We start from the raw sequence: 26,614 nt of genomic DNA, 5'->3' as shown, positions 1-26,614 counted from the left end.
TTACCTTCAGGGATTCCTCTCAATGGGATACACAGGTGGAAACCTTACATAGTCCATCTCCTGACTAGGACTAGTGCATATAGCTAGCATCAAGGTTTCACCTGCCCATCTGGAGAGCCTTTGCGCCAAGAGACGGCACCACTGGAAACATGCAACAGAAGTATAAAGACACTTCACATGATGAGGTCAACCCCACACCAGCCTTTCCTGAACTGGTGCAGATAGACTGTTGACATTTGTCAATACGCTGCTCAAAGGTGATACCATGTTGTGAGTTACAGTGGGGTGAAGGAAGAGAAAGAGAAGCGGGGTTGCGGGGAGAGAAGCATAAGGATTCTCTTCCTAGCATCTTTATCTGCTCCTCTTTGTCTCTACCTGTTGGATCTGGGAGGTGGCTGGGGGGGGGCAAATAATTATCTGCCTCTGCTGCTTGTACAGTACTGGAAATAAGAGAGGCAGTGTGGTGTAGTGGTTAAGAGCGTGGGGCTGGGACTCTGACGATCTGGGTTCTAGTCCCCACTCGGCCATGGAGCCAACTGGGTGACTTTGGGCCAGTCACAGACTCTCAGCCCAGCCTACCTCACAGGGTTGTTGTTGTGGGGATAAGATGGAGGAGGAGAATGATGTATGCTGCCTTGGGCCCTTTGTAGGAATAAGGCAGGATATAAATTTGGGGGAAAAAATAGGAAGGGAATTCAAGAGGGGCTACCTCTCAGTGGTAGAATTTAAGTTTTATTTATTCATCTATACGCATATTTATAGGCTGCCTATAACTGCTAAGCCTTTCCTAAATCGCACAAGGTCAATAGCAGGCGTCTCCCAGTTGGCAAGAATCTAGCTTGAAAGCAGCTCCAGTCTGGTTTCAATATAAGAATGTTTGTCAGATAATTCCCTTTTGCACAACCTCTTTTCCTCCCTCTTAGCAGTGGATGGGCTGAAGGGGACTTGCGAGTGGCCCGTTGTCAACCTCTCCAAAGCACGTTGACTGTGGAAACAGCACCCAGTGGCTTAGCTGATCTTTGATCTGTGGCTTTCTTGTTCCAGCTCGCTCCAAACAATACACCAAGGCCATTTTTTCCCAGATGCTACTATGGCAAATGAAGAAGATGACCCAATTATACAGGAGGTAAACAGATATGCCGTGTTCCTTTCCACATCCTTTGAACTGACCTTTACATGAATTAATGGACACTCTTTTTTTCTGGACTTAATTGAATGTCAGGTGATGCATTGCTTTTGCTGCTTGTGTGGCTGGTGAGTTACTGGTTCAGGCGGGAATCCAAGATGAAGTAGAGTAGAAGTGGTGCTTTGTGGAAAGCAGGTCATACCCTTTGTGTTCTCCGAGGATGCTGTGCCTAAGTTAATTTAGAGCAAGAGGGTTAGGCCTCTCTCAGTGCAGGCGCCAGACTCAGTTTCAGAGGCATTCCCCCCTCTCTGCATTCCAGAGGTGGGGGAGGCCAGAGAGGAAGGACTTAGCTCCAAAATACTGAAGATGCCAATATTCTGAGCGTCAAGTTCTTTCTGCAGAAAATAAGGCTTAGGAAACACCCCTCAGCCTTTCAGAACGGAGACAAAACGGTGCAAAAGCCAGGACTCCACCAATCTGTAGTATTGAGGATGGGGGACCAAGGATGTGGGGCCACTAGGGGAGCCGCAGGAGGAGAAATTGGGCCTCTAGGCCTGAGTTACCCTATCCGTGATTTAAAGGAAAAAGACGCCATTGACATATCCTCTGCTAAGCCATGGGGAGCAGTTCCAGTTTTGCTGCTAAACACAGATTTCAGGAGACAGAGCATAATGAATGAGCCTGTTGGATTCTTCTTCGTTAGGCGTGGATGTCACAAGCTTCTTGGCTTTTCCCCTCTTGCTTTCCTCTCATGGAACATGGGCATTTGAGGTTGGGACTGTCTGAAGAGTCTTCTCTGGCCAAAGGTGTTCCACCATTTGCCTTTCCTGCAGTATGTACAGGTGTTGCAATAGCCCCGTGAGCACGGATGGAGCTGCCCAGGCAATTATTAAAGCTAGCACTGCTTGTCACATGATTAGGAACATGAATAGTAGTAGTTTTAATCATGCCTGAATAGGACTTAAGGCTGCTTTAGAAAACAGTGAATAAACCCAAGATTTTAGCATAGTCATCACAAGGCACTGGGCCATCACTCTCTTCTTCCACGGCACAAAAAGCACCCAAGATGAGACTTCTTTTCTTCAGGATCAGCATGAAGTTGGTGGTTCTTTCTGCAGGCATAGCAAGGGGTTAATATAGTGCTATATTATCTGAACACGGAAGCTCAAAGGTCCCGTGAGCTGAAAATTCCTTTTCTGTGTTTACAGGTATTTATTTATTTAAGCTTTTGTATACCGTTTGTTTAGCAAAAAAGCTCTCAGAATGGTGTACAATTTAATTTAATTTCCATGAAGCAGATAAGTAAATTAAAGGGTTGTAAATCAGTGAATATGAAAGATCATTCCAGTACAAAATGTACCTGTGTAATACACAAAAGTGCATCTACATTGCGGAAACAAGTGTTAAAAAGAAGCATTTGCTGGACTGTACCATCAGCAGTTAGATGAGTTAGACAGTCCCCGATTAAAAAGATGCTGAGGCGCCCAATGGACAAAGAGTGTGTGTGTGTGTGTGTGGTGGTGGGGGGGGGGATTTTTGTGATGGGCACTCAGCCACCCAAAGTTGCTATTTGGCATTGTTAGGCTAAAAGGGTTATTGACTGGCGGGTGTGATGTTAGGATCTGTGCTTGTAGTTTGCCAAAAACAGCTGGGAGCTGAGTAGCAGAGCATTTCCAAAGCAAGCACCAGGGCTTTGGAACTGTGTTCCCTTCAGGGCAGATAAGTGAAGATGCTTTCCCCCAAAACTGCAATTTATATACACTCATCTCCTTTCCTGTTTCACATCCTGTGCTGTGGAAAGTTAATGTCTTTCTTTTTTGAAAGTTGGTGCCTTAAATACAGTTTAGTTTCTGGGGAAAAACAGGCCAGTGTGCCCAGTTCACTGCCAGAAAAGAGAGAGGGTCTATTTTTTGAGATTTTAAATGAATTTCTTGGCTTGGGAGATTACAAGGGGAGAGTCCTGCCTGTGTGTTTTCTGTGATTCCCAGGAAAGCTGTAACTTCATCAGGCATCTGTCCCAGAGGACATAAAACTTGTTTTCTGGCTGACCTACCAGTGGATAAGAACAGTGTGATGGATACCACGGACGGGGCCTTTTCACAAAGGTGGCCCCACACCTTTGGAACGCCCTGTCTCAAGAACTCCATCAAGATAACTGTGTTTCTGTAGAAAGAATGAGAAAATTGTAAATTGAATAAGATTTGTTTCACTAGGTGTAACAATGTCTTGTTTTTAGTTGTTATTTTCTAAGCGAGCCTTGGAGGGCTTTATTCTAAAGGCTGGGGTAGAAATATTTAAAATAAATATTAAAAATAACATGTCTTTTATCATCCCCTTTGCTAGATTGACGTGTACCTGGCCAAAAGTCTGTCAGAGAAACTGTATCTATTCCAGGTATGTTTTGGATTTTTTTAAAAAGAAAAATCACTGAAGTGCAAACTTTTTAAACATTAATATGAGCAACAACCTTTGTTTTTAATCATAGTATCCCATTCGCCCAGCATCCATGACGTACGATGACATGACCCATCTCTCCGCGAAGATAAAGCCAAAGCAGCAAAAAGTTGAGTATAACTTTAATCTGCCTTTAATCTGCCCTTTGCTGCAGTTTTTAATATAATATGGTGGATTTCCCCTTTGAGTTGCTGTTTTAGGTTTGTTTGTTTTTCAAGCATCGCATGGCTTAATGTATTTATCTCTGTACCATTCTATTATATGATAAATACTACAATATCTCAATTATTAATATCCTGTGGCTTTAGGTTGAATTGGAAATGGCCATTGATACTTGGAGTCCCAACTACTGTCGAAGCAAAGGGGAGCAGATCGCGCTCAACGTCGACGGCATGTGCACAGACGACACGAACACGTATTCCTCGTAAGCGTGGCCCCTTCTTCGGGTCGGGGCCCTGGGTCGTGTCTCCAGTCGCCTTGCAAAGGGTGGGATCTGTGTCTCTGCTCATATGATTGGCCAGCAGAGCGAATGACTTGACAACAGTGTGGTGTAGTGGTTATGAGCACAGGGCTGGGACTCAGGCGATCCGGGTTCTAGTCCCCACTCAGCCATGGAGCCAACTGGGTGACTTTGGGCCAGTCATAGACTCTCAGCCCAACCTACCTCACAGGGCTGTTGTTCTGGGGATAAGACCGAGAGCAGCAGGAGGAGAATGCTTTTGAGTTCTTAGAAAAGAAAAAGACAGGATATACATCTAATAAATAAAATTAAATACTGGAACTATTTCACTCCCCAGCCTCTTTTTTATTTTTAAGTATTATTGCGCTTTAAAGTATGTTTTCAGTGTAATCTAAGACTATATAGAAAACGTTGCACACTTTATTTATTTAAAACTTTTATATGCCATCCCCACATGCCTCGGCATTTCGGGACAGCTCCCAGCACATACAATTAAAAACAATAAAACAATAACAAATTTCTTAAAATTATATTAAAACAAAAACGCGACTTAACGATAAAATATTAATTTTTAAAATAGCAATTAAATAAAAAGGTTTTAACCTGACACTGAAAAGAATATAAACTTTTCAACCACTAAAACATATATGTTTGATTAAAAATCCAGTTGTCAATGCAATAATAACATTATATAAATCTCAAAATTTTGGAGGTTTCAGATGTCATCATAATTATTGGACAAAGCGATTGTAGAGCCCTAAACAGTGTCCAGAGGCATGCAGCGGTCTTGGGGTTCCCTGATCCACAGTCGGGAAAGCACTCTATCTGCGGAGAGCCAGCGTGGCATAGTGGTTAAGAGCACGGGACTGGGACCCAGATGACCTGGGTTCTAGTCCTCACTCGGCCATGGAGCCAACTGGGTGACTTTGGGCCAGTCACAGACTCTCAGCCCAACCTGCCTCACAGGGTTGTTGTTGTGGGGATAAGATGGAGGAGGAGATTGATGTAAGCTGCCTTGAGCCCTTTGAGGAAAAAGGCAGGATATAAATTGAAAAATAGAAATAGCTGGGCCGTTCTCAGCATCTCCAGATACGGCAGGGAGGGTCCCCCTCTGATGAGCCACGTTGCCCGTTCTGGGCCTAGCTAGAGCAGTGGCCGGATCTGTGTTCGGTGCTTCCTAGGCTCAGCGACTGAGAACCTGCTTTGCTTGCAGAAAATCCAAAGTTCAAACCCTAGCATCTTTCAAGTATGCCGGAAAATCTTCCCCAAATGCCAGATGTTGTCTGCCAGGTGTTAGAGAACAGAGTATTGAATCTTGGGCCTGAATCAGACCAAGTCTGGCCCCCCAAGATTTTTCTCCCCACCCTGCCCACCAGTTTGGTAGTTTCCCACCTTGTGTGTATGTTTTTTCCATTCAAAAACTTTGAACTGCCTCCTGCAAGACTGATTGATTGATTGATTGATTTATATCCTGCCTTTTTCTACAAAGGGCTCAAGGCAGCTTACATCTCCTCCTCCATCTTATCCCCACAACAACAACCCTGTGAGGCAGGTTGGGCCGAGAGTCTGTGACTGGCTCAAAGTCACCCAGTTGGCTCCATGGCTGAGCAGGGACTAGAACCCAGATCGCCTGAGTCCCAGTCCCACGCTCTTAACCACTACACCACACTGGCTCTTTATTATTATTTATTATTATTATTGGAAGTAACAGCTTTAACCTAGAGATTTTTCTTTCCTAGTATTTGAAACTGCAAATTCTGCATTTCAAAATTGTACTACTGCGGCTCTGAATGCAGAACAGATGTGTTCATGCTGCAGATGTACCATGCCTTTTTCTTTTTCTCTTGTTATGTTGCTTGTCTGTGTATAAAAGCAAATGAGTCGAAACGTAGCAGAAAAGGTTAGATTGCGATTCATTCGGTAAAGATCTTTATTTACATTTCTGTATCTCTCAGTAACCGAAGCACACCAATACGACAGGATAGGATAGGATAAAACTGCAGTTTAAAAGAAAACATAAAACTCAAATTCATTTTAATTGGAGCTCCCGTGTGTATTCACAGCAAATTGATGGACAAGCAATCGTTTTGCTCTTCACAGACGACAGGCAATGTTTCACGTTACGCTGCTGCTATCTACAGAAAAGGTAAGTTCAGTTCCCGGGTGCTCTACTGTTCCATGAAAGAGCGGTCATTTGTGTTTAAAATATCCAGGTTTCTTTTTGAAACACATTGTGTGGACTTCCAAATTCTGGACCCGGGTTGAGAGGCTGAAATATCTCCCCAGCATCCCCCTGGCCGTGCCCTTGCTTCTGGTACAGCGTTCAGGGGGTGTATTTGCCCTGCAGCTTTTGTGGGCGGGGGCTGCGGTTTGGACCAGGACCGGGGAGTCCAGCTTGGCGCTGAAGCTCACTGGCTCTCTGAGTTTCAACCTGAACTACCTCACAAGGATAAAATGGAGAGGAGGCGTATGGTCCCCCCCGCCCCCCCGGGGTTTCTGGCAGGGAAGAAAAGGCAGGATATAAATGTAACAAGGCAATCCATCCATCTCTTCCCTTCAGGTGAAATTCACCTTACACCACTCCATGGAATTCTACAAATGAGGCCAAGTTTCAGCTACTTGGATAAAGCTGATGCCAAATACCGGGAGCGAGAAGCTGCTAATGATCGTGAGTGGCACACTCTCCGCAAATATGTGAATAGCTGCTTGCCTAGATGAGTTTTAAAGGGGATTCAGCATCTCTGTGGAGAGAAAATCTATTAGTATTCGTGGAAGAGAGCATTTCGGGGACTGGTCGCTATTACGGCAATATGCTGCCTTCTGGATTGGAAGCAGTATACTGGGGAGCAACCAGTTCTGCTTGTGGGCTTCTAGCAGGGGCAGCTGAGTTAGTGGCAGTGGGGAAATAGGTTGCTGGCCTAGATAGGCAGTTGCTCTGATCCACCGAGGCCCTTCACATGCTTACTTGGCTGCTCCAGAAAATGTAAGTGGAATTGTCCTGAATTCTCTGTCTGCCCTGCTGAGAGGTACTTTTAGCTCCTATTCTCCTGCTTTTCTCATGGCAGCTGGTGATTCTTCTCAGGATGAAGCTGAAGAAGATGTCAAGCAGATCACGGTACGTGCAAAAGTTCCCTTCGACACCTGCACGGGGAGTTATGCAGCTAAACTCCCTCTTGATCCGTCATACTATTTCTCTACTTCACTTAATATTACCAACACTGGTCTGCAACAGTTGCCCAAAAGCTCAGGCAGGGGTCTTTTCCGCCCTGGCATTCTTTTAACTGGAGTCACCTGGGATTGACCCTGCAGCTTTCTGCCCTGGAAAGCATGTGCTGTGCCCCTGTTCTATGCTAGCGGTGGCTGGTGGAGTGTGAGACACGACCCCTTAAGATTCCTTGCTTAAGGAGTCGGCTCTTGCTTTTCCCTTACTGCCAGTCACACCCCCTCAACTTGCAAGGCTTGAAGGGGAGAATCACAGAACGTAGGACACAGACGCACAGGAAGCCTTCTTGCACGGAGAGAGCCTCCTGGCCATCTAGCCCTGTATGACCGACACCGACTGGCAGCTGTTCTCCAGAGTTGCAGGCAGAATTTGTTCCTAGCCTTACCTGCAGAAGCAGGGACTGAGCATGGCTCCATCCACCTGCAGAACACATCCTTTGTCCCTAAGCTACAACGCCTCCCTATGTTTGGGACTATAACCAATCCTGTCCAGATGTGTGGGCCTACAACTCCCATCAGCCCTTGCTTGCCTGGCCAGTGGTCAGCTGGGATCTAAAACATTTGATGGGTTGGGGGAAGCCGCTTTAGATAGAGAGTGGGAAAGAGTGGCTTGCCTTTGCTTTGTTTTCCTTGGGCAGCTTTGATCTTGTTGCTCGCAGGTGAGGTTCTCCCGTCCGGAGTCAGAACAGGCCCGTCAGCGTCGGGTGCAGTCCTACGAGTTCTTGCAGAAAAGGCAATCCGAGGAGCCCTGGGTCCACCTGCATTACTACGGTTTAAGGGTAAGCGTATGCTTCCACTGCAGACGTGGCTGGTTAAAGTTGCTGGATGCTGAACACGTTTTATTACAAGAGGGGATAGCAGCTAGGTCAGGATCCGCTGGTAGATTTCTGGGTGGTTTGGAGTAGATCCACAAAGATTCCAGGCTTCCTGTCTGTTAGCAGTGGGATGGGGAGCTAAGTGGACCTTTCCCCCAACCCAAATAAAGATATACGCTCCGGTGAAATGACGCGAGCTTAGGAGTGGGATTTCATGTGGAAAACGGAGGTAAACTGTGTATTCCCCGCAAAGGAGACCCTGGCCCTTCCACTGCCCCCCTCACACACTTGTGATCACCACCCCATCCTCCTGAGGGCCCCCCCAAAATTGCTTTCCCCCTGATGCAACAGCATTTTGTGGCTCCATGAGAACAAAACAGCCACGTGGCCCGGACTGTGAATTCAGTTTCTCTTGCTCTGGGCAAATGGCCAGGCTTGGGATGCTTGGATGCCGCGTGCGTGTCTTTCGCACCTGACTCCTGTTGATGGATCGCCTGAGTGCTGGTGGAAAAGTCCTTGGAAGTTCCTGGTTCACCCAATATCCAACATCCTGGTTTATCCTGTATTCTTCAGCTGGAGGACCAGGCTCTTGGGGCCTTCATTCCTGCATTGGGCAGGACCAGAGGCAGAGCAGATGGAGCCACATAAATAAAAAGGCAGAAGCATCTACAAGGCAGGGTGCGGGGACCGTGTGCCTGTCCCACACATCCTGCTCAGGACTGAGCCTGCTCGGTGGGATGCTGACTGAGCACTGTGCCTCTTCCTGGAAGGGGAGACTCAGAAATCAGGGCTGGATGAGAACCAAGGATCTGAGCTGTGCGGAGGGTTGATCGCAGCGTCGGTTTCGGTCTTCTCTGAACGATCTTTCACACGAGGCCATCTCTGGTTTTAAGAAGGCACCTGCACAAAAAATTTAAAAAGTACACACACACACACACACACACGAAATGCTGCTGCCTTTGGAAGCTACTCTTTTGTAGACCCTGAATGCCTCAGTATAGTGTTTCTTGAGGATATTGTGGGAAATGTGAATGATGGGCTGATTTGGATTACACACCAAAACGTGTGGAGAGCCAGAAGTGGGTGAACTCTGACAGGATTTCCTTCTTCCAGATGTTTAGAGAAAGGAAGATGCAAACAGCTGGGCCTTCAGTGTCTTTTGTCCTCCGAGTTGCTGCTCAAAGGAGGAAAGAGTTTGTCTCTCATCCAAGCCCAACACAAACGCACACCGCACACACACAGCAAGGCTGTGTCATTTTTGGGGAGGCTGTGAATCACTGCCGGGTGCTACCTCAGGGGAGTTGGGGATGGCCGGATCTGAACAGCTCTTGACCACAGTGTAGAAACTCACTAAGTTTGTCACGCTTTCTTGGAATCCATACCCCATCTTGGCTTTTCTTCCCTAGGACAGCCGTTCCGAACATGAACGCCAGTATTTGTTTAGTCAAGGTCATGGCATGGCTGGGAACACTGAATTAATTAAATCTCCAAGGTAAAAAAAAAATACTGCTTTTAATTCCTTGATTGGTTTTGCCGGAGTGGTCCTGAAGTCACGCCTGGAGGGTTCTTCCGTCGGGCAGAGTCTTTGTCTTGTAAAGCTGGGGGGTCACTGTGCCTGCACATCTGTTCTCCCGGGCCGTCCGGTGTCACTGAAGTCAGATGTTCAGGAGCACACCTGCGTAGGACTGTTGCAGAAATCGGGTAGATCTGTCGAGGGCTGGTCAGTGTGCCTGAAAAAGGATATTGTAAAATTGGAAAATGGGCAGAAAAGGGCAACTCGGTTGGGCAAGGATCTACAGCAGCTCCCCCATGAGGAAAGATGATGACTTCTAAGTATTTAGCGTGGCAAAAAGGAGAATCAGGACAGAGGTGTGCATGGTTAGACAGGATGTGGAGAAGGTGGACTTTTTTCTATCTCTCCCAGTTTTTGAACCCAGTGGGGTCATTCTCTGAAGCTGATTGGTGGGAGATCTCTTTGGAGAGAGAGCAAAGGAAGAACTTCCTCACATGACACACAGTTAAGCTGAGGCGTTCATTTCTGCAAGATGTGGGGAGCCAGCGTGGAGTCGTGGTTAGGTGTGGGGCTGGGACTCAGGCAGTCTGCGTTCGAGTCCCCACTCAGCCATGAAGCCCCCTGAGTGACTTTGGGCCAGTCACAGACTCAGCCCAGCCTAACTCACAGGGTTGTTGGGATGAGATTGAGAGCAGGCAAAGGAGAATGATTGAAGCTGCTTTGTGTTCTTTAAAAAAAGAAAAAGGTGGGGTATAAATCAAATAAATAAATGTAATGTTGGGTGCCACTGTGGATGGCTTTAAAAGGGGGTTGGACACTTTCATGGAGGAGAAGACTATCAGTGGCGCTAGTCCTGGTGATTATGTGCTGTCTGCAGTTTCCAAGGTGGTTTGCTCAAGCACACCAGCTACTGGGGATCATGGCTGTGGTAGCAGGGAATTAGGAGGCTGCAGTCCAACAAGGCTGGGGGGGTCCCAGGTTGGGGAGGCTGGGTCAATGCCATGCACGCACGGCTGATTTTACTTCTCTGCCTTGCGAGCGCCTGCGCCCCCATGCTTGGGTTTGGTCTAGCAGATTTTGTGTCTCTGTTCTGGAGGAAGGCAGAACGAAGCCGGTTGCTACGTGTGCAAAGCTCCCCGAGGCGAGCGCTGTGAGCGTGTGTTCTTTCTTTCTCTGCAGTGAATACTTGATGATGCTGGTACCTCCGAGCATGGAAGAAGAAAAGTAAGTCAGCTGGGGCCCAGTCCAGCTTTGCCTGGGGTAGCCAACTGGCAGCCCTCCCGATGCTCTGGCCAGGGCTTGTGGGACTAGTCAGCCAGAGAAGTCTGGAAGGCCACAAGAGTCCCATGCCCATCCTAGCCCCATAATTCCTCGGGTGCTCTTGGGAACACCTGGACAACAGCCAGGTGTTGGCACTCACCTGCCCACCATTAGAGTATTACCTTTGCGCCCCCTTTGGCAGCGGCTGCTCTGCTGCCTCCTCCGTGTGCTTGCACGCCAGGCAGAGAGCGACGGGCGTGGCTTCCCTTCCTCTTCCTCCTCTTGCCGCTGGCACCTTCGGCCAGGGCGAGAGGCAGGTGGCGGAGCAGGTCGCAGTGGGAACGGAGAGGAGCGACTCCGGGTGGGCTTCCTCAGTGTCCTTGGCAGTGCCCCGCCTTTCCTGACCTCGGCGCCAGCCCTGATTCCCTGTCCGTGTTGGTTTCCTCTCATGCAGGGACAAGCCTGTGGCCCCGAGCAACGTGCTGTCCATGGCTCAGCTGAGGACCCTTCCCCTTACCGACCAGATCAAGATCTTGATGAAAAATGGTACCTTATTTGGCATTGATTCAAGCAGTGGTGCTTTTATGAACTGCATCTTGTGGCAGAAACAGGGCAGGTGGGGTTGGTCATTTTATTTTATTATTTTATTTATTTATTTATTTAGAGGACTTCTATGCCACCCCATTTGCTGAAGCCTCGGGGCGGCTATGTGTGGTGCGGTCCTGTGCATTGCACCCTAAATTAATTAAATCTTGCATGCACTGTCCACCCGCTCTGATTAATCCATGAGAGGCCAGACTGCAGTATTGCACTAGGAAACGCCATGCGAGGAATCGTTCTTCCCACCCTATTTTGAAATCCGGTTATTTTTTCATGCATATTCCCCTCCTCCCAATCCACCTGGAGCCTTCTTCCAGCTCTGTCAGGCTACAAAAGTCATCCTGCCAACAGATTGGGAATGGTGGGAATTGGAGTCCAACACCGCTGGAGGGTTCCTGACTGCGGATGAGGCTGGCTTTAGAGTGCAGCAGAAATCTCTTAGAATGGCCCTGAGTTTCTGCTTTTCTCTTCCCTTCAGTGAAGGTCATCGCCTTTGCAAACCTGATGAGCCTCTTGGGTTCTGGGACCGATCCGACGGCAGCCTTGCGGTGCATCCAGCAGGTGGCGCTGTTGGTGCAGGGAAACTGGGTGGTGAAAAGGTAACTCAACCAGCGTCTTTTGTTCTTGATGTCATATTCTTACACGTGGGTGGTATTGTTTGTGGATAGCACACCTCAAGAGGAACCGCATGGTTGCAAACTGGGAAGGGGCACATGGGCTTTGAAACCACGACAAGGTTGAACCAGGGAGCCTCAACTAGGGAGAGTATTCCAGGTTCCTTCTGCATTTCTCCCTTTGTAGAGTTGCTTTTCTCACCCACAGAGTCTCTGTGTCACAACGGGGGAGGGTTTTTATATTCTTGCAAAGTGGCTCATATCTCTGCTGTCTGTGGGATGTAGTAGCCATCCTGGCTACCTAAGCAACCACATTCTCCCCCGGTTAGTTCCAAAGATTTGAAATACAAGGAATGATGGTGAAGAAAGAGTTCACTGCTGGGAAAGCCAGTTTTCAGGCTTCACACCAGTCGTAAGGAGGAAAATTGGGGTGCAGCAGTGGGCTCTCGCTGGTGTTCCCATTTCCTTTCTTTTTTAAAGTTAGGAAAAACTTTTCCTGGAATGTCAGGGCCTTCTGGATAGGCTTTTCTGCTAGGACGTTGCATCCCCTCTTGTGATGTTCTTTCAAGCTCAATATGCACAGGTGTCGTTATGTTTTTGCCTTGGAATTGTCTGAGAAGCTTGTGACCAGGTGCCATAGAAAAATGCTGGGGTGGCTGCATTAAGAGCCATTGGCAACTTGATGCCCTGAGACTCATCAGAAGTTTCCTTCACCCACAGTGATGTCCTCTACCCAAAGGATACCTCCAGCCCACACAGTGGAGTCCCGGCAGAAGTGCTTTGTAGGGGAAGAGATTTTGTCGTGAGTACCAAAAACCAAAACGTCAATTTTCTATTCTGCTCTCTCCACCTTGCAGACATGTCAGAAAACCAGCTCGCTCGCATGTGCTTTGCATTCAGGGAACCACCGGTTTTGATAGCCAGCCAAAAGGTGCAATCGGCACCTGTCCTGCCCTTTCTCTGTCTCTGGGGAGGGGCTGTGGAAGCAAAGAGGGCTAGCCCCTTCTCCCCACCTATTCTGAGCATAGTTGAAAGTACTGACTTGGGACTTTGAAGCCTTTGTCCAGGGGTGCGGAGCTTCCAGGAGCCAAATTCCATTTTCGAGCAGCTTTCTCAGCGGAGGGAGGGCAGTGCACATTCCAGGAATGGGGGAGGTCGAAGTCAAAAGGGGCAGGACCGATAATGCCACCATCTTTTAGTTTCATGCTTTCCCTGGTAGCAATTAAGCCATAGGAGAGGCGTTTCAACCTTTTAGGGTGAGGAGGAAAAGTGCACAAAGTTGGGAAACAGTCAAATTGATGGCTTGGAGAAAGGGCATGTAAAGAAAGCCAATTTGGCTAACGGAGCAGGATATAAATCTAATAAATAAATAAAGTTGCTACTAATTACCCCAGGGGGATAGAGACACCCACAGCCACTTAATGAGAATTAGTTTGTTTTGGGGCTCTTTGTAATAAATGTGCACCAGTTGACACAGCAACAAAATATTGCAGCATGAAGTTCTTCCAGCCAGCCATGGCCTCTCCCAGGAAATGCCATCCCATCCCTCCTCCGCCTCTTCCCCTCCTTCTCAATGCTCTCCCTCAGCATTCAATGCTTGCTAAATATTTTTGATCCTCACTGGACCGTGCTTGAAGACTTTTGCCCCCATCGGTTTCTACACACACACACACACACACACACACGGGTTTTTTTGCAGTTTTGTAAACCTCAGTGTTCCCCTGAGCCTCTGATCACCCCATCTTGCATGTGGGTGGTATTGTTTTTGCTTTATACCCTTAAGGGAGGCCTGAAATAACTTTTAATAAGTACAATTGAATGCATGAAGAGCCAAGCTGGGAGAACAAGTTTGCTATTTAATATAGAGGAAGTGTTGGGGGTGGAACTATGTTTACTGGTATGTTTCTGGTTTCTGGAAACCTCCTTAAGGCACAATCCTGTGCATGTTCCGACCGAGAAAAGACGTTCCACCCCTTAGCAGGCAGCAGCCTGAACGGGCACAGGACTGGGTCCTCACAGCACTTTATGGGTCAAAAGGTGGGGAAGAAATCAAAATAGCATTTGCTAGGAGTGCTCAATGAACAGGATCCAGGTTAAGAGGCAATGAATAGGAAGGGGGATGCGTGCCTAAGAATGCAGGAACGCCATGCTGAGCTGGACCAGGGGACCAGTCGGACCAGTCCAGCCATGCATTCTGTTGGCCGCTAGTAGCCAACCCCTTATCTCAGGCAAGAGGTTTGCAAAGGCAAGACGCTCTCTGATGAATACAGACCTGTCATTTGCTCTTAATTTCTGGTTAATTTCTGATCTCTGTTTAAAATTAAGCTTATTAAGGCTGTTTTGAAGTGTAGGACCCTCTCCAGGCAGTGTACGAGATAAAAGCAATACGAAATAAGGCAGTATAACTACAGTCAAGAAGTAATGAAGGAATATTCAACATGTTTTGCCGGTGGATCAGAGGTTAAGAGCAGGGACTGCCTGGAAGGTACCCAGCCACGATAGCGCAGTCCTCAGTGTGTCTGCTGAGAAGCTCGGAAGCAGCTCGTCCAGCCCAGTGTTGTCTCCTCTGATTGGCCGGGATCCTCCTGCATCCTCTGCATGTCGCTCATGTGCTCTGCTACTGAGTTGGAGTAAATCCCATTGAAGGAGAGTGGAATGTGCTCCGTATTGATTGTGTTTTGAAGTCTGCTGCTTTCTTCGCATTTGAGAAGCACCTCTTTGTCCTTCTTTGGCGTTTCCCCTTGTGATGGTCTCCTCCTCTCTTTCCCCTCAGATGTGGAAGTTTACGCAGGACCGTTGGGTGGTACGGAAAGAAGTCGCTACGGTTACAAAAGTAAATGCCTTTTTATCAGTATCTGTTTCTGTGCTAAGGCTGGGGGGCATCCCAGTTCCATTGAGGACTTCAGGCAGGTCCACAGGACCCAAGAGGGAGAAGAAGCGGTTTTGCCCACGACCTCCGTGTGGCTTCGCCCAGCAGCTGCTTGGCCACCAGGTGGACAGTGCTGGGCTTGCTAGGCCAGGGTGCAGAACGTCCTTCAGCCCAAGGGCCAAATTCTGTTTTTGGAGGGGTGTTTACCTGCATTCCGCTAAGGAGTAGGGCCAAACATACCTGCATATTTTCGCTTAAGCCTCTTACGTTGGTAACTAAGCTTTGGAGAGGTTTTTCAGCCGTTCAGAATGGGCAGAAAGGGCACCAAAGCTTGGAAGCCACCTCATAATTTTTGGTTGGGGGAAGCAGGTGGGGCTCTGCAGAAGAGGTGGGGCTGTCGGGGGAATCCTGGAGCACCCGATTTGGATCCTAGGCCTGTGATTCCACAGGCCTGAGATCGGTCCCGCTCTTGCCTTCTTAAGTACACCTGCCTTTTAGAAGCTGGCCCGGCAATTCGTCTTACATGCTAAACATAGGACAAGCCTCAACAGGTTCATCCATCCACTCTCAGTTTCAGCCTCACCAGCCATAGTCTGGTCTTGATGTGTCTCATTGTGGGACCACACCCTGCCGCTTTATAGGGCTGCTGATCACGGGAAAGAAAACCCTCCAGCCGCTCATCTCAGTCCCTGCATCTGTACATCCCTGCATGTATGCTCTTGTATTTATATGTTTGATTCACACAGACAAACCTATTAAATGAACTTGTTTTTTTCTAGCTTGGCCCAGAAGATGTAAAAGACTTTTTGGAGCACATGGCTTTCTTGAGGATAAACAGAGGGTGGGAATTCAAACTCCGCTATGACGAGGATTTTGTCCGGAAGCATCCAGATGTGGTCCAGAGGCAACAGATGCTCTGGATGGGCATTCAGGCCAAGTTAATAATTTACTTTCCCTTCGGGATCTGGAGGGGGGCAATAGGAAATAGGAAAAGCCCAATGCTACTTTTTTTCCTCTTGTTTTCACACTGCCTGTTAACAAAGCAGATACAAATTTCAAAACCGCCTTCTCATACGCTTGTGCTAGATAAGAAATTGATTAAACATTTATTTTCAGGGCCTCTACTGGATCATGTTATTTGTTATTACATTAATATGTCACATTTTTCCTCTGGAAAGGGAACCAAAAGCAGTGCACATAATCCTCCTCCCTTTATCCTCACAACAACCTTGTGAGGTAGGGCAGGCTGAGAGTGAGTGACTGGCCCAGAGTCTCCCAGTGAGCTTCATGGCTGAGCTGGGGCTAGCACCTGAACCTCCTGAGTCCCAACCCAATACTCTAACCATTAGACCACACTGTGTGTTGCATCTTCCTAGCAGCGGGTAATAACTCTCTGGTCAAATAATATACACTTGCCAAGGTATCATTTGGGGGCCCGCTGTGTAGCATCATAGGCAGGGTTAAATTTTGCATAATAAGCTCATTTGATTCATTGTGGTCTGCTAAGTAGCTGAGCTCTTCGGTTGGAACGGGCCAAGCCTTCTGTGATGCGTCTGCAGCAAAGTCAGTGGTGTCCTTAAGAGCCGGACAGCTCAGCGCATCCCACTGGGGCCATCGGAATAGAATAAGCCTGGGGTGTTGAGGGAGGGAGAGGAGGAAGAGAGATGAGAGGCCTAGGAAGAAGATTGCAAGGAGGGGAGGAGCCGGAGCAGAAAAGATCGGAAGGTAACGGGAGGGTGGACTGTTTGGAGGCAATGCTGGCAAGGGTGGACAGTGTACGGACCCAACCCCAGCCGTGCATCTGTACGCTAGGCAGAGCACCCGGAGGAGGGCCTTCTCTGCGGTGGCCCCGCCGATGGAGTGCGCTCCCCAGAGAGGTCCGCCTGGCGCCGTCGTTACTTGTTTTTCGGCGCCAGACTAAGACCTTTTTATTTCAATGATATTTTAATAACTTTTAATATCAGTTTATAGGTTTTAATATGCAGCCAGGGTGGATCTGGATTTTATCTGTCTTATGTTTTATTTATTTAAGTAAGCCGTCCCGAGGCTATGCGATGGGATGGCATACAGATGCTCTAAATAAATAAATAAATATATTAAAAACAAATACTAAAACAAGAACAACATCACACCTGTAACTGGAGACGCTTGGGATGTTTTTAATGTTCAGGATCTGCCTGCCTTTGTTTTAGTATAGCTGTTCACCAGGCGCAGAAATAACACAGGTATGTGTCCATGTTTTCTCGATTTCAGGTTAGAGAAGGTCTACAACCTGGCAAAAGAATACATGGCACCAAAGAAACAAGCTGCACAAGCAGGTAAATCCTCAAGGGGCTTAGGAAAGAGGCAGACTGGTTTTTGAGCAGTTAAATTTTGTGTTGGGGCAGCTTTCGCATCAACGCCACATTCTCACCTCCTGTTTTATTGTGGTGAGGTTGGGAATTGGCGAAAGGTAAGCTACTCAAACGCCAGATTGCTTTTCAAGGAGGGCGTTGGCAATGCACGGCATGTTTTGCAAAAGGTTCTTCCTTTCCTCCTCCATCCCAGTGTGTGCTTTCCAAATCCTGGGCATATTCTGACAGTAACAGCACTGGAACGTTCAGTTCTCATCTGGTTCTTGTCAAGAGAGTTTTGTTCATCTGTGTGAGCATCAGCCAGAGATGCTAAGAACAGCTTTCGATACAATACACTGTATTCCAGGCCCAAACTCTTCTTCCCTCAGCCCTTTCCGTCGTGGAGCTCAAACATCCTTGGCATCTAGGCCAAATGGTTGTTTTGTTGTAGCTTTTTTGGGCTGTGTCCCACTCTTGAGTGCTTTTCATGACTAGAATCACCCAAGACCCTCTTCACATTCCCCCCCTTTTACTTTTCTTGCAAGTAAGGATTTTATTATTTGTGGCTTTTGTAGTTTATGACATACATTGTTTTCGTGTGTGTGTCGGTTTTACTTGTATTGCATTTTAGACTAGTTCAGCCTTTTCCCCAACCTAGCACCCTCCACAACTTTTGAACTACAATTCCCAGCAGTCCTGGGCATTGGCCATGAAAGTCTGGGGCTCATGTTGAAGTCCAAACACCTGGCATTCACTAGAGTTTTAAGAACCTGGTTTCGTTTGATAGTCTGCCTTGCAGGGATTGTTCAAACCACAGTTTTTCTGTTTAGCTGCCACAGGAAACTTTGGCCTAAAAAAATCAGGTAATATCAAATTGAGACAAAAGAAAGAAGGGGAAGTGGACCCCCCTCTCCCGACATACAGGTGGTTGGACCAAGGTGTTCCGCATCTGTGTCTTTTCATTAAGGTCCTATTTATACGGCAGACTGGTTTTGCAATCAGGCCTTTGCCCTGTGACAGTGTTGGATTGTGATAAAATCTCTAGAAGAATTCTTCGCACATCAGACTACAATTCTTCGTAGAATTTCCAAGAGGAAGAAATAATTCACTGACGAGAGTCCATATAAGTGAATGGGGGGAACTTTTCATTCATTGTGTAGCTTATTTCCAGACTTAAAAAGATAAGTAGAACTGACAGGTGAGCGCAGGAACTGATCTTGTTTATTCCTTTCCCTGATTCCTCTCTCCTTCCCTTCTACCTCCAAATCTTCTTGGAAGGATTAAATAAATCGGTCAGCATGATGTGAGATTAGCAGTCCTCATAGCACATAGATTTAAAGAGACGTGGTCCTGCGGGTGGACTCTGAGCTTCTGTTGAGGGCCCTTGCGTTGCCCTTTGGCTCCCATCTCCACAGTCTTGGGCTTACAGGAAAGGCTCTTGGCGTGCAAAGAAAGCAGACGTGCTTGTGTATCAAAGAGGGATGCTCTTGAAGGCACCTTGCGGAAATGAACCAGGCCTGGAGCTGGTTAGGGCCTACCTTAAAGCTGATCAAGAGCGAGCCTGTTTCTTTGTTACTTAAAGCATCTTCACCCCACCCTTCAGCCAGAAGGGCTCCCAGGGGGACTAACATACACAGTGAAGAAAGTTAAGACAGTCCTGGACTTAAGGTTTACAATCTGAAAGACATGGCACAAAAGGAAAGGGGAAGAGGAGGGAAGAGGAAAACAAGCAAACTTGGGCACCAGTTGTTCAAGTTAGCAGTTATTCGCTGACTAACCCACATGCAGATCTTTATACTCCAGTCTTTTGAGTCAGCTGCAATCTGTTGTAAGCTGCCTTGAAAAGTGATTGCAACAAAGAGCAAGATCTAAATCATACACTGGCATAACTTGTTGTGCACCACCCAGAGAGCTTCAGCTCCAGGCAGTATAGAAATGAAATAAATACATAATGTAGGCAGAAAAAGTTGTTCCTAAGTGTGTTTAAGCATGCTTCAGAACACACACACACACACACACACACACACACCACTTCTCTTCCGTGAGGGTATATTTGGCTTTCATTTGACGAATGCACAGGCATCGACCTTGTCATCTGCTTTGGATCGCACTGCCGCAGGAATTGCAATGTGGATGTGCCACCTACACCGGTTTCAGGATCTTATGTGTATGGAAAGAGCCGGGCCAGCATTCTGCTCTCTAGTAGCCTTTCCCTCTGTGCATGTCCAACCTGTTGGGATTGAGAGGGCCAGATGCTCTTGGCACGCATTCCCAGGATATGCTGATCTGGACTTGAAGGAGGAGAAGAGTGAAGGGGCTCAGAATTTGGGCCTGTTCCAGATGTTGAGATGAGAGAAGCAGAGATGCTTATGTCGAAGCCGGACTCCCCATGTGCTCCAGCAACCTCGGCATATGCAAGATGCTCAGTTATCAGAGGGGACTGGGAACAGGGGAGTTTCTCAGAGACAGAAGACGCAGGTATGGCTCTCAACCCCAGGACTTCGCACTGGGAGAAGAGGGCTATTCAGTTAGAGGGTCGGCACGCTGAGAGGAGATCTGTTCTGAAAGGATGGAGCCCAGACATACTCAGAAGGAGAGTTCCTAGCACGAAATACTAGGTTGGGTTCAATGAGCCTCTCTGTGCATGCTCAGAGGCTCCTTCTGGGCAATTGTGCTTCTGAAAAACACATAGGTGAATAAAGAACATTTTGCAAAGAAAGGTCTGTGGTTTTGAATGTGTGATGGGAGGAAACCTAGTTCACTCCACAGCCCTAGGTGGAATTAATTGCTGAACCACCCAGGTTTTCTGTCTAAATTACACCACCCTGACCTGTTCTTTTCTAGCTGCTCCGTTGCTGGTTACCGGAGAACAGAGGGTCAACCTGGCCAAAGCCAAAGTCAAGCAGAGCTATGGACAGCTGGAGCAAGACTTCCAGAAGTGGAAAGTGGAGGCCAGAATGAATGAGTCCACCTCTCCCGCGGACCTTCTTGGAGTCCGGATCAAGGAGGAGCCGGTGAGCGATGAGGAGCCGATGGACACCTCTGTTTGTCATGGGTTCAATAATGGACTGGCCAACGGCACCCATTCAGAAGAGAACTCAGCGGACTCCATAAATGGCCTCTTGCCAGTCCAGGAGAGGGTCACGCAAGAACTGAGAGCCTTCGTGGTGGCAACCTTTAAGAAACAGTATGTTGTAACCCTGAACGAGCTTAAACGGTTATTTAATCTCCATGTGGCAAGCCTGCCTCCCGGGAATCTCTTGTTTAGTGGCATTTCGGATAAAATGTTACAGGACGTGGTGTTGGAAATGGGCTGCAAACAAATAATGGTGCCTGTAAGTTGCATTTTATAACTTCCACTTTTTCTTCTTCCGTCATCGTTATAATTGCATGACAAAGTCCACCAGTGCAGGGGTGGCTTTATATAAAAATGTGTGGTCACGGCTTCTCAGGCTGCCTATTGGTTGACCTACTGTGATGTCACAGGCCTGTCTGAACTAGAAAAGCCTTGCTGTTTCATAGTTTATGCGTGTGTTACTTATTTTAGGCTGCAGTAACAAAGAAAGATCTCGGCACATTACATGATGAGACTTAGTGCTTGGATTATAAGGTCAGATGAGCCACTTCCACAATCCTGTTTTGCTTTAAGCATTGACGATGGACCCTGAGCTTTCACCGGGTGCTTTGTGAGACAGATTCGCGGAGCGGTTCCCAAGGGTTTGGCTGCAGGTCTGTGGCTCAGCAGTGGAGTATGTCCTTTGCAAACGGGAGAGCCCTGCTTCAGTCCCTGGCATCTCCCTGTTTAAAAGAACCAGTGGCTGGTGGTGGGTCTCCGGCGTCTGCCTGAAATTGCAAAACGTTGGTACTTGTCTAAGCCTAGAGAGATCATTCTGCCTGGTGGCTGTCACTGTGCTAAATGCCCTGGTCCAGATGACTGTGGAGCTGATGTCACAAGTCTGGCATCGCCAGGTGCTGCTCCTCTTGCTGGAGGGGGCTGGCAAGGCCATCTAGTCCAACCACACGGGGTTCCCAGCAGATGGCTGTCCAGCCTGCACGTAACCCAGTCTGCAGCTGCAAGGATGAATTCACCATCCTTTAGGGAGCAGTTCCATTATCAAACTGCTCCTATAATTCAAGAGGTTTCCTTTAAGGTCCAGCCAAAATCTTCTGTCCTGGTTAGAGCGGGTGGGCTGTGGCTCAGTGTGGGGGGACGGGGGACGGACACCTGCTTTGCTGGCAAGAGGTCCCAAGTTCTATGGGAAAACACCTTCCTAAATCCCTGGAGGGATTGACGTGGGCTGAATGAGTGTGACGATGCTGAACTTAGGACAATCGTCTGTCTCAGTGTATTGTCGGCTCTTATGCACCTTAAGACCTTTAGATATAACAGGGCAGCAAAGAAGAAGTGTATGTACATTATGGAATGTTCTTTGATACAAAAGTAGGTTCTGTCTACCTGTGCATCCAAACCTATCAAGTTAGAGAAAAGGAGAGAGAGAGAGAGAGAGAGAGAGAATATGTTTGTATTTAAATGGCCTAGTTTTTTGTGCAATAAAATAAAAATTCCCTGTAGGTAGAGAGCTAGCATATCAGAGAGGTGGGCAGTTAGCCTAGTCTTCTCACTGTCATGCTGTTATTCCAAATATAGGAAATGCTTTTGTGTAAAGGAATGTTCTATCATCTGGGTTCCAGGAAGACGTTTAAACCCACCAGCATGATCTTAAGGACTAGAACCTTGCATATTTAAAAACTGACTGTCACAGCCTGCTTGCTTATGTGCCCAGTTGTACCCACTTGTGGACGTAGTAACCATGATCTGTACAGAGTTCTTGATGCCATTTTTGTTCCAAAGCAAATCAAAATGCTTTGTTTCATTTGTAAGGAAGATGGCAGCATCCAGAGTAAAAATACAGGCAGCTCACTTGAGTGGAATAAGTGCCGTTTTGCCATGGGGAAGGTCAGCAGAGTTGACTGTGTGCGTCCGTAACAGGCATTTAAGAAAGCTACTTGTGTAGCCAGAATGAAAAGGAATAAAGCGATCGTGACTTAAAGGCAGCAGCATGTCAGACGTGAATGACTGTCTCACCAGCCCTTGTTAGTCAGAGCTGTGTGTATTTTAAGCTGGAAAAGTTTCCTGTTGTTCCCTGTAAAATGGATCTTCGTGACACGCTTGCCGTTGGCACTCGGGGCATTTCTGCAGTGTTGAGAAAACAGCTGCATTGAACAAGCCAGAGCTGTGGCCAGATTTGCTGCTTGCAAAGAACCGGGCGGATTTGGCTGGGCCCCCTTGTGTATGACCTCAGGAGCAGATCTTTCAGATCTTAAGCATGGTTAAGGCAACAGACTGGAACTGCTGCCCTCCATGGTCAAAATACATGTCTGTGCAGGGAACTTTTCTGATGTAAAATATGATAAAGGAATAACACCTCTCTCCTCACCTGTGCAAAATACACAGAATTCAGGTCTCTGTGTACCATCTGCTTCTAATTTGTTTCTCTCCTTTTGTCTATCAAGTTGTGGAGGTTGGCTGGACAGGAATCTCTTGGTTTCTTCACTTTTCTGTTTTTTATTTTTGTGCAAGCAGCTAGTAAATTTGGTGGTGGTGGTGGTGAAGGAATAATGGAAGGCAGCATCTCAATTCAGGTATCATGCCAAAGGAATTTCAGGTTTGCTTTGCACTGGGAAGACACTTTTAAACCCTGCGTTCAGCCAGCAAGCCAGAACCTCGAGGCGTGGTTTGTTGGATTGTGTTTAGTGTAGTTCGTAGTTGTCTCAACTGACAGACAATCACTGGGGCCCTGCCTACCAGAGGCAGCCACATCGTAGAATGGGAATGCCGGGTAAATGGGAAATGCAAGCTGCTGTGAATCACTGTTTGCCTGCAGGTTGGTTCAAACATAATGCCAAACCATGGTTTGCACTAACTCTGGTTTGGCCTCAGATCATGATTTGTGTTCCAGACATGGAGGTTTGTATAGTTCCTCCCTTTCCAAGCAAATCCCTAGATGCTTTCCCAGACAGAGTGATCTATAGAACAACAACCCAAAATATGACTTGTTGGCTAGCATATTGCATCAAATTGCAACTTGTTCAATCTGTGTCTTGCAAATCAGTTTCGGATCCTGATGCCACTTTCTGATTTGGTGACTACTTACAAGCCTTAGATTGCCAGATGGTGTTTGCTTGGATAGTGCAACAGACCACAGTTTGGTGTTGCAGTTGAACCATCTTGGTGGCCTGGATTATGGAAAGCCACTCTTTTTGCAACCATGCAGAGACTGAAGCTTCCACTGTACCTATGATCTCTAAACTTGTGGAACTGTGGTTTGATTCAACTACGGAATGGAAACAAGCGAGGATCTGAAACTGTGTTTTGATCCTGGTTTGTTTTCCCTAAATATAGCTTACCAAAATCTGAGACTCCTCCTGGTGCATGAATAAGGAGGATGAACTCAAGAGATGTTGCATCCTGTTTACATTGTGGAAAACCAGAGTTTCCTGCCTGAACCAGGCCAATATTTTCAGATGTTTAAACCACGATTTTAGTTCTGTACTATGGTTGCTACACAATAAACTTCATCCAAATAGAGGAAGTAAGAACAAGGACAAAGATGGACAAAGAAGATATGGTTATTCCTTTTTGAAGATCAGAAATCTAGATTTGTTGCATGTCCACAAAAATCCAGGTTGTGGTTGATGTCTGTTGTGGGTGGTTTTGTTATGCTTTTGCTTTTTAAAGTGGGGGGTTGAGGGGTGGAGACATTCAGAAAGAGTGCAATTATGCTTCACGTCAAAACATGCAGCAGCCCTGGGCAGTATTTGGCTTGGACTTTGAAACTTTTTGCCAGTTCCTCTTAACAGGGAGTGAATTCATCTTCTCGTTGCTATGAAAGCAACCTTAAATATTTAAATATACAAAGCTGCTGCCCTGTTTCTGATGTCTGTGCCTAGGCTTGGGTTTTCCAGCAACTCTGTTCAGAGAGGGAAATTTTAGTTTCATACATTCAGGATTCAGATACATCCTGTTAGTAACAAATCAGATTTTAGCATTGGCAGCTGTGTGAAGATGGATTCTTGGTGGGGAAAGTGTTGTAAAAACTTGGGAGAGCAGGCAAGGTTAGGATGAGATTTTTCCCAGACACATTTTGGAGGTCTCTTTGGGTGCCGAGGAGGAAGAGTGTGTGTAGTGTCAGCTCCTCTGATTGGTAGATTGTACAAACTTCTTGATGGGCTAGGCCAGATCTAAATATTAGGAGCAGTGATCTTCTGGTTCTCCTGGTCAACAGATCAGCACATCCCTCCTACTGAATGTCAAGTCCCATTTGGAATTGAAATGGGCTGGACTAGAACGAAGGGGTGGAAATCTAAGGGGGAGCAGATTTTGGCAATGTGTTATGAGAAGCTTCCTAAGGATAAGAGCTATGGATCTGATTTTCTTTGGGAAGTGGTGGGTCTCCCTTCCCTGGAGGGATTAAGCAGAAGTTGGATGACCATCTGTTGCTGCAGCAGTAAGGTTCTTGCACTGAGCCAGAGGCTGGACAAGATGACCTCCAAGAACCCTAAGCTTTAGCACGGTCCCACCCCGAGCTCTCAAGGTTGGGCTTTGTAGAGTGAAAACTCCATGTTCTGTCCTCTGTCTGCACCGGTGCAGTTCAAAAACTTTAATTAAAGTATTCTTTTCCAAGCTGGTATTTTTGTTTTAATACCCTAAAGCCAATAATCCTGACTGGTGCGACCTGTTTTTAGTTCCCCCCGCAGACAACCGCATTACCGGATGAACAAAAGGTCTTTGCACTTTGGGAAGCCGGGGACACGTACGATCAGGTAAGCTGGAGATCAGAGCTGCCACTTTGGCGAAGGCACGCTTTGGGCATGCAGGATGTGTGCAGCAGTGTGTCTTCCTCACAGTAGAAAGAGGCTGGGAAGACTTCTAGCATGGGGTCTTCCTTCTCTGTGCTGGTTTCTCTTGCACAGAGACCATGGATCATGACCTCTCCCAGTTTCGGTCTTGGCACCCCCAATTCCAAAAGACCAGGTAGCAACTGGGAGGAATGACCTGGGAAGCTGTTGTGATAGCAGACCAGGCAACTCGGGGCCCTCCAGTCCTTTTTAGATTACAGGTCCCATAAATCCTTGGCTCTTGGCCATACTGGTTGGGGCTGACGGGAGTTGCAGTCAAAATAACTGGAAGACACTAGATTGCCTACCAACCTAATGGAATACTGATTTGCCATGGGGAAAGCTAGCTCCATGGGGTCTCTACAAGGGTGCTTAGAACAGTGGTCTATACAGCATAGAATTTGGATCAACTGTAGTTTTCCATTGTAAGTTAAGTAAGAATCTATAGCTATCTTCTTTGGATCAAGCCAGGATCCTAAGCGAACTTCAAACTATGGTTTAGGGTATCTTGGTTCAATCTGAAACCGATCATCGTTTCCCAGTTCAAATAAATCTTTGGTTAATTAGTTATTTCTATAAACTGCCCAGAGAGGATCCACCTATAGGGTGGTATAGAAATGAACTGAATTTAATTATGCAAACAGTCTAGAGAGCCATGAGGTGAGGCTAGTGTGGTGGCACACAAAAATGTTAAATAAATTGCAGTTTGCCTGAAAAGGCTACCTGGTCTAACAGAAGTCCTGGTTATATCTTGGCTTAATAAGCCCAGATAGGATTGTGGCCTAAAAGTTGTGCTACAAGATTGCTTTATGCTGATGCTGGCTTTCTTTTTTGCCTTATCCTAACTTGGATATTGCTATTTCTGTTTTTCAAAGCATCGGCAAATTTTGCTCGAAATATTTTCCAAAAACTACCGAGTGCGTAGAAATGTCATCCAGAATCGGTTGGCCTGTGAATATGGAGAGGATCTAGATAAACAAAAGGTGGATAAAATCTTGAAGGTAATATTTTTCCTGCTTTTCAAACAGTAGTTGAAATTGAAAGTACCAACTGAAGCAGTGTGTTAGTCCAACCAGATTTTAGTAATAATTGATATTAAGTCCTTCTGATTCCCTTGGGTTTAAGTTACTTGTGACTAACTTCACTCTTCTTGATTTCAGTGGGTCTAATGCCAAGTATGATTGCTTGGACCCAAGCCTGCTTTTATTTACAAATAGTAAAAATAATTATGAGACGGGTTACACATAGTTCAACTATTGGCCTACATTTCCTCTCCTCTATATTTAGACAATGGGGTTCTGGGTGTGGGGAGAAAGAGAGAAAATGGATAGGCTGTTGGAGAGGAATTTCCCCAATGCCTTCCCCAACCTGGTGGCCTTCAGAGGCATTTGGACCACAACTCCCAGGACTCCCACCCAGTAGAGCCATTGACTGGGAATTCTGGTCCAA

General features: G+C 46.9%; 1 protein-coding gene across 4 annotated transcripts in view; it reads left to right on the top strand.

Moving 5' to 3' along the window:
• POLR3E (RNA polymerase III subunit E) overlaps positions 1 to 26,614 on the top strand; it is a 32,254-nt gene that overhangs the window by 2,600 nt on the left and 3,040 nt on the right. For 2 of the 4 annotated variants that reach the window (XM_044433517.1, XM_044433514.1), the window contains exons 2-20: positions 1,045 to 1,126; positions 3,470 to 3,520; positions 3,612 to 3,689; positions 3,889 to 4,004; positions 6,104 to 6,186; positions 6,601 to 6,708; positions 7,106 to 7,155; positions 7,922 to 8,041; positions 9,484 to 9,569; positions 10,770 to 10,814; positions 11,305 to 11,396; positions 11,929 to 12,049; positions 12,785 to 12,866; positions 14,838 to 14,897; positions 15,713 to 15,870; positions 17,187 to 17,251; positions 20,111 to 20,601; positions 25,013 to 25,090; positions 26,041 to 26,166. In XM_044433517.1, the coding sequence (XP_044289452.1) occupies positions 1,091 to 1,126; positions 3,470 to 3,520; positions 3,612 to 3,689; positions 3,889 to 4,004; positions 6,104 to 6,186; positions 6,601 to 6,708; positions 7,106 to 7,155; positions 7,922 to 8,041; positions 9,484 to 9,569; positions 10,770 to 10,814; positions 11,305 to 11,396; positions 11,929 to 12,049; positions 12,785 to 12,866; positions 14,838 to 14,897; positions 15,713 to 15,870; positions 17,187 to 17,251; positions 20,111 to 20,601; positions 25,013 to 25,090; positions 26,041 to 26,166 (2,046 nt within the window). In that variant the 5' untranslated portion in view covers positions 1,045 to 1,090. Of the gene's footprint in view, positions 1 to 1,044; positions 1,127 to 3,469; positions 3,521 to 3,611; positions 3,691 to 3,888; positions 4,005 to 6,103; positions 6,187 to 6,600; positions 6,709 to 7,105; positions 7,156 to 7,921; positions 8,042 to 9,483; positions 9,570 to 10,769; positions 10,815 to 11,304; positions 11,397 to 11,928; positions 12,050 to 12,784; positions 12,867 to 14,837; positions 14,898 to 15,712; positions 15,871 to 17,186; positions 17,252 to 20,110; positions 20,602 to 25,012; positions 25,091 to 26,040; positions 26,167 to 26,614 lie in introns of those variants that run through there. The other 2 variants (XM_044433516.1, XM_044433515.1) reach the window with 2 other exon arrangements.

The sequence above is a fragment of the Varanus komodoensis genome, unplaced genomic scaffold (genome assembly GCF_004798865.1).
Source record: "Varanus komodoensis strain SLA01 unplaced genomic scaffold, ASM479886v1 scaffold26, whole genome shotgun sequence".
NCBI lineage: Eukaryota > Metazoa > Chordata > Lepidosauria > Squamata > Varanidae > Varanus > Varanus komodoensis.
Note: the sequence above shows the minus strand (reverse complement) of the source record. Positions and strands in the feature narration are given on the sequence as shown.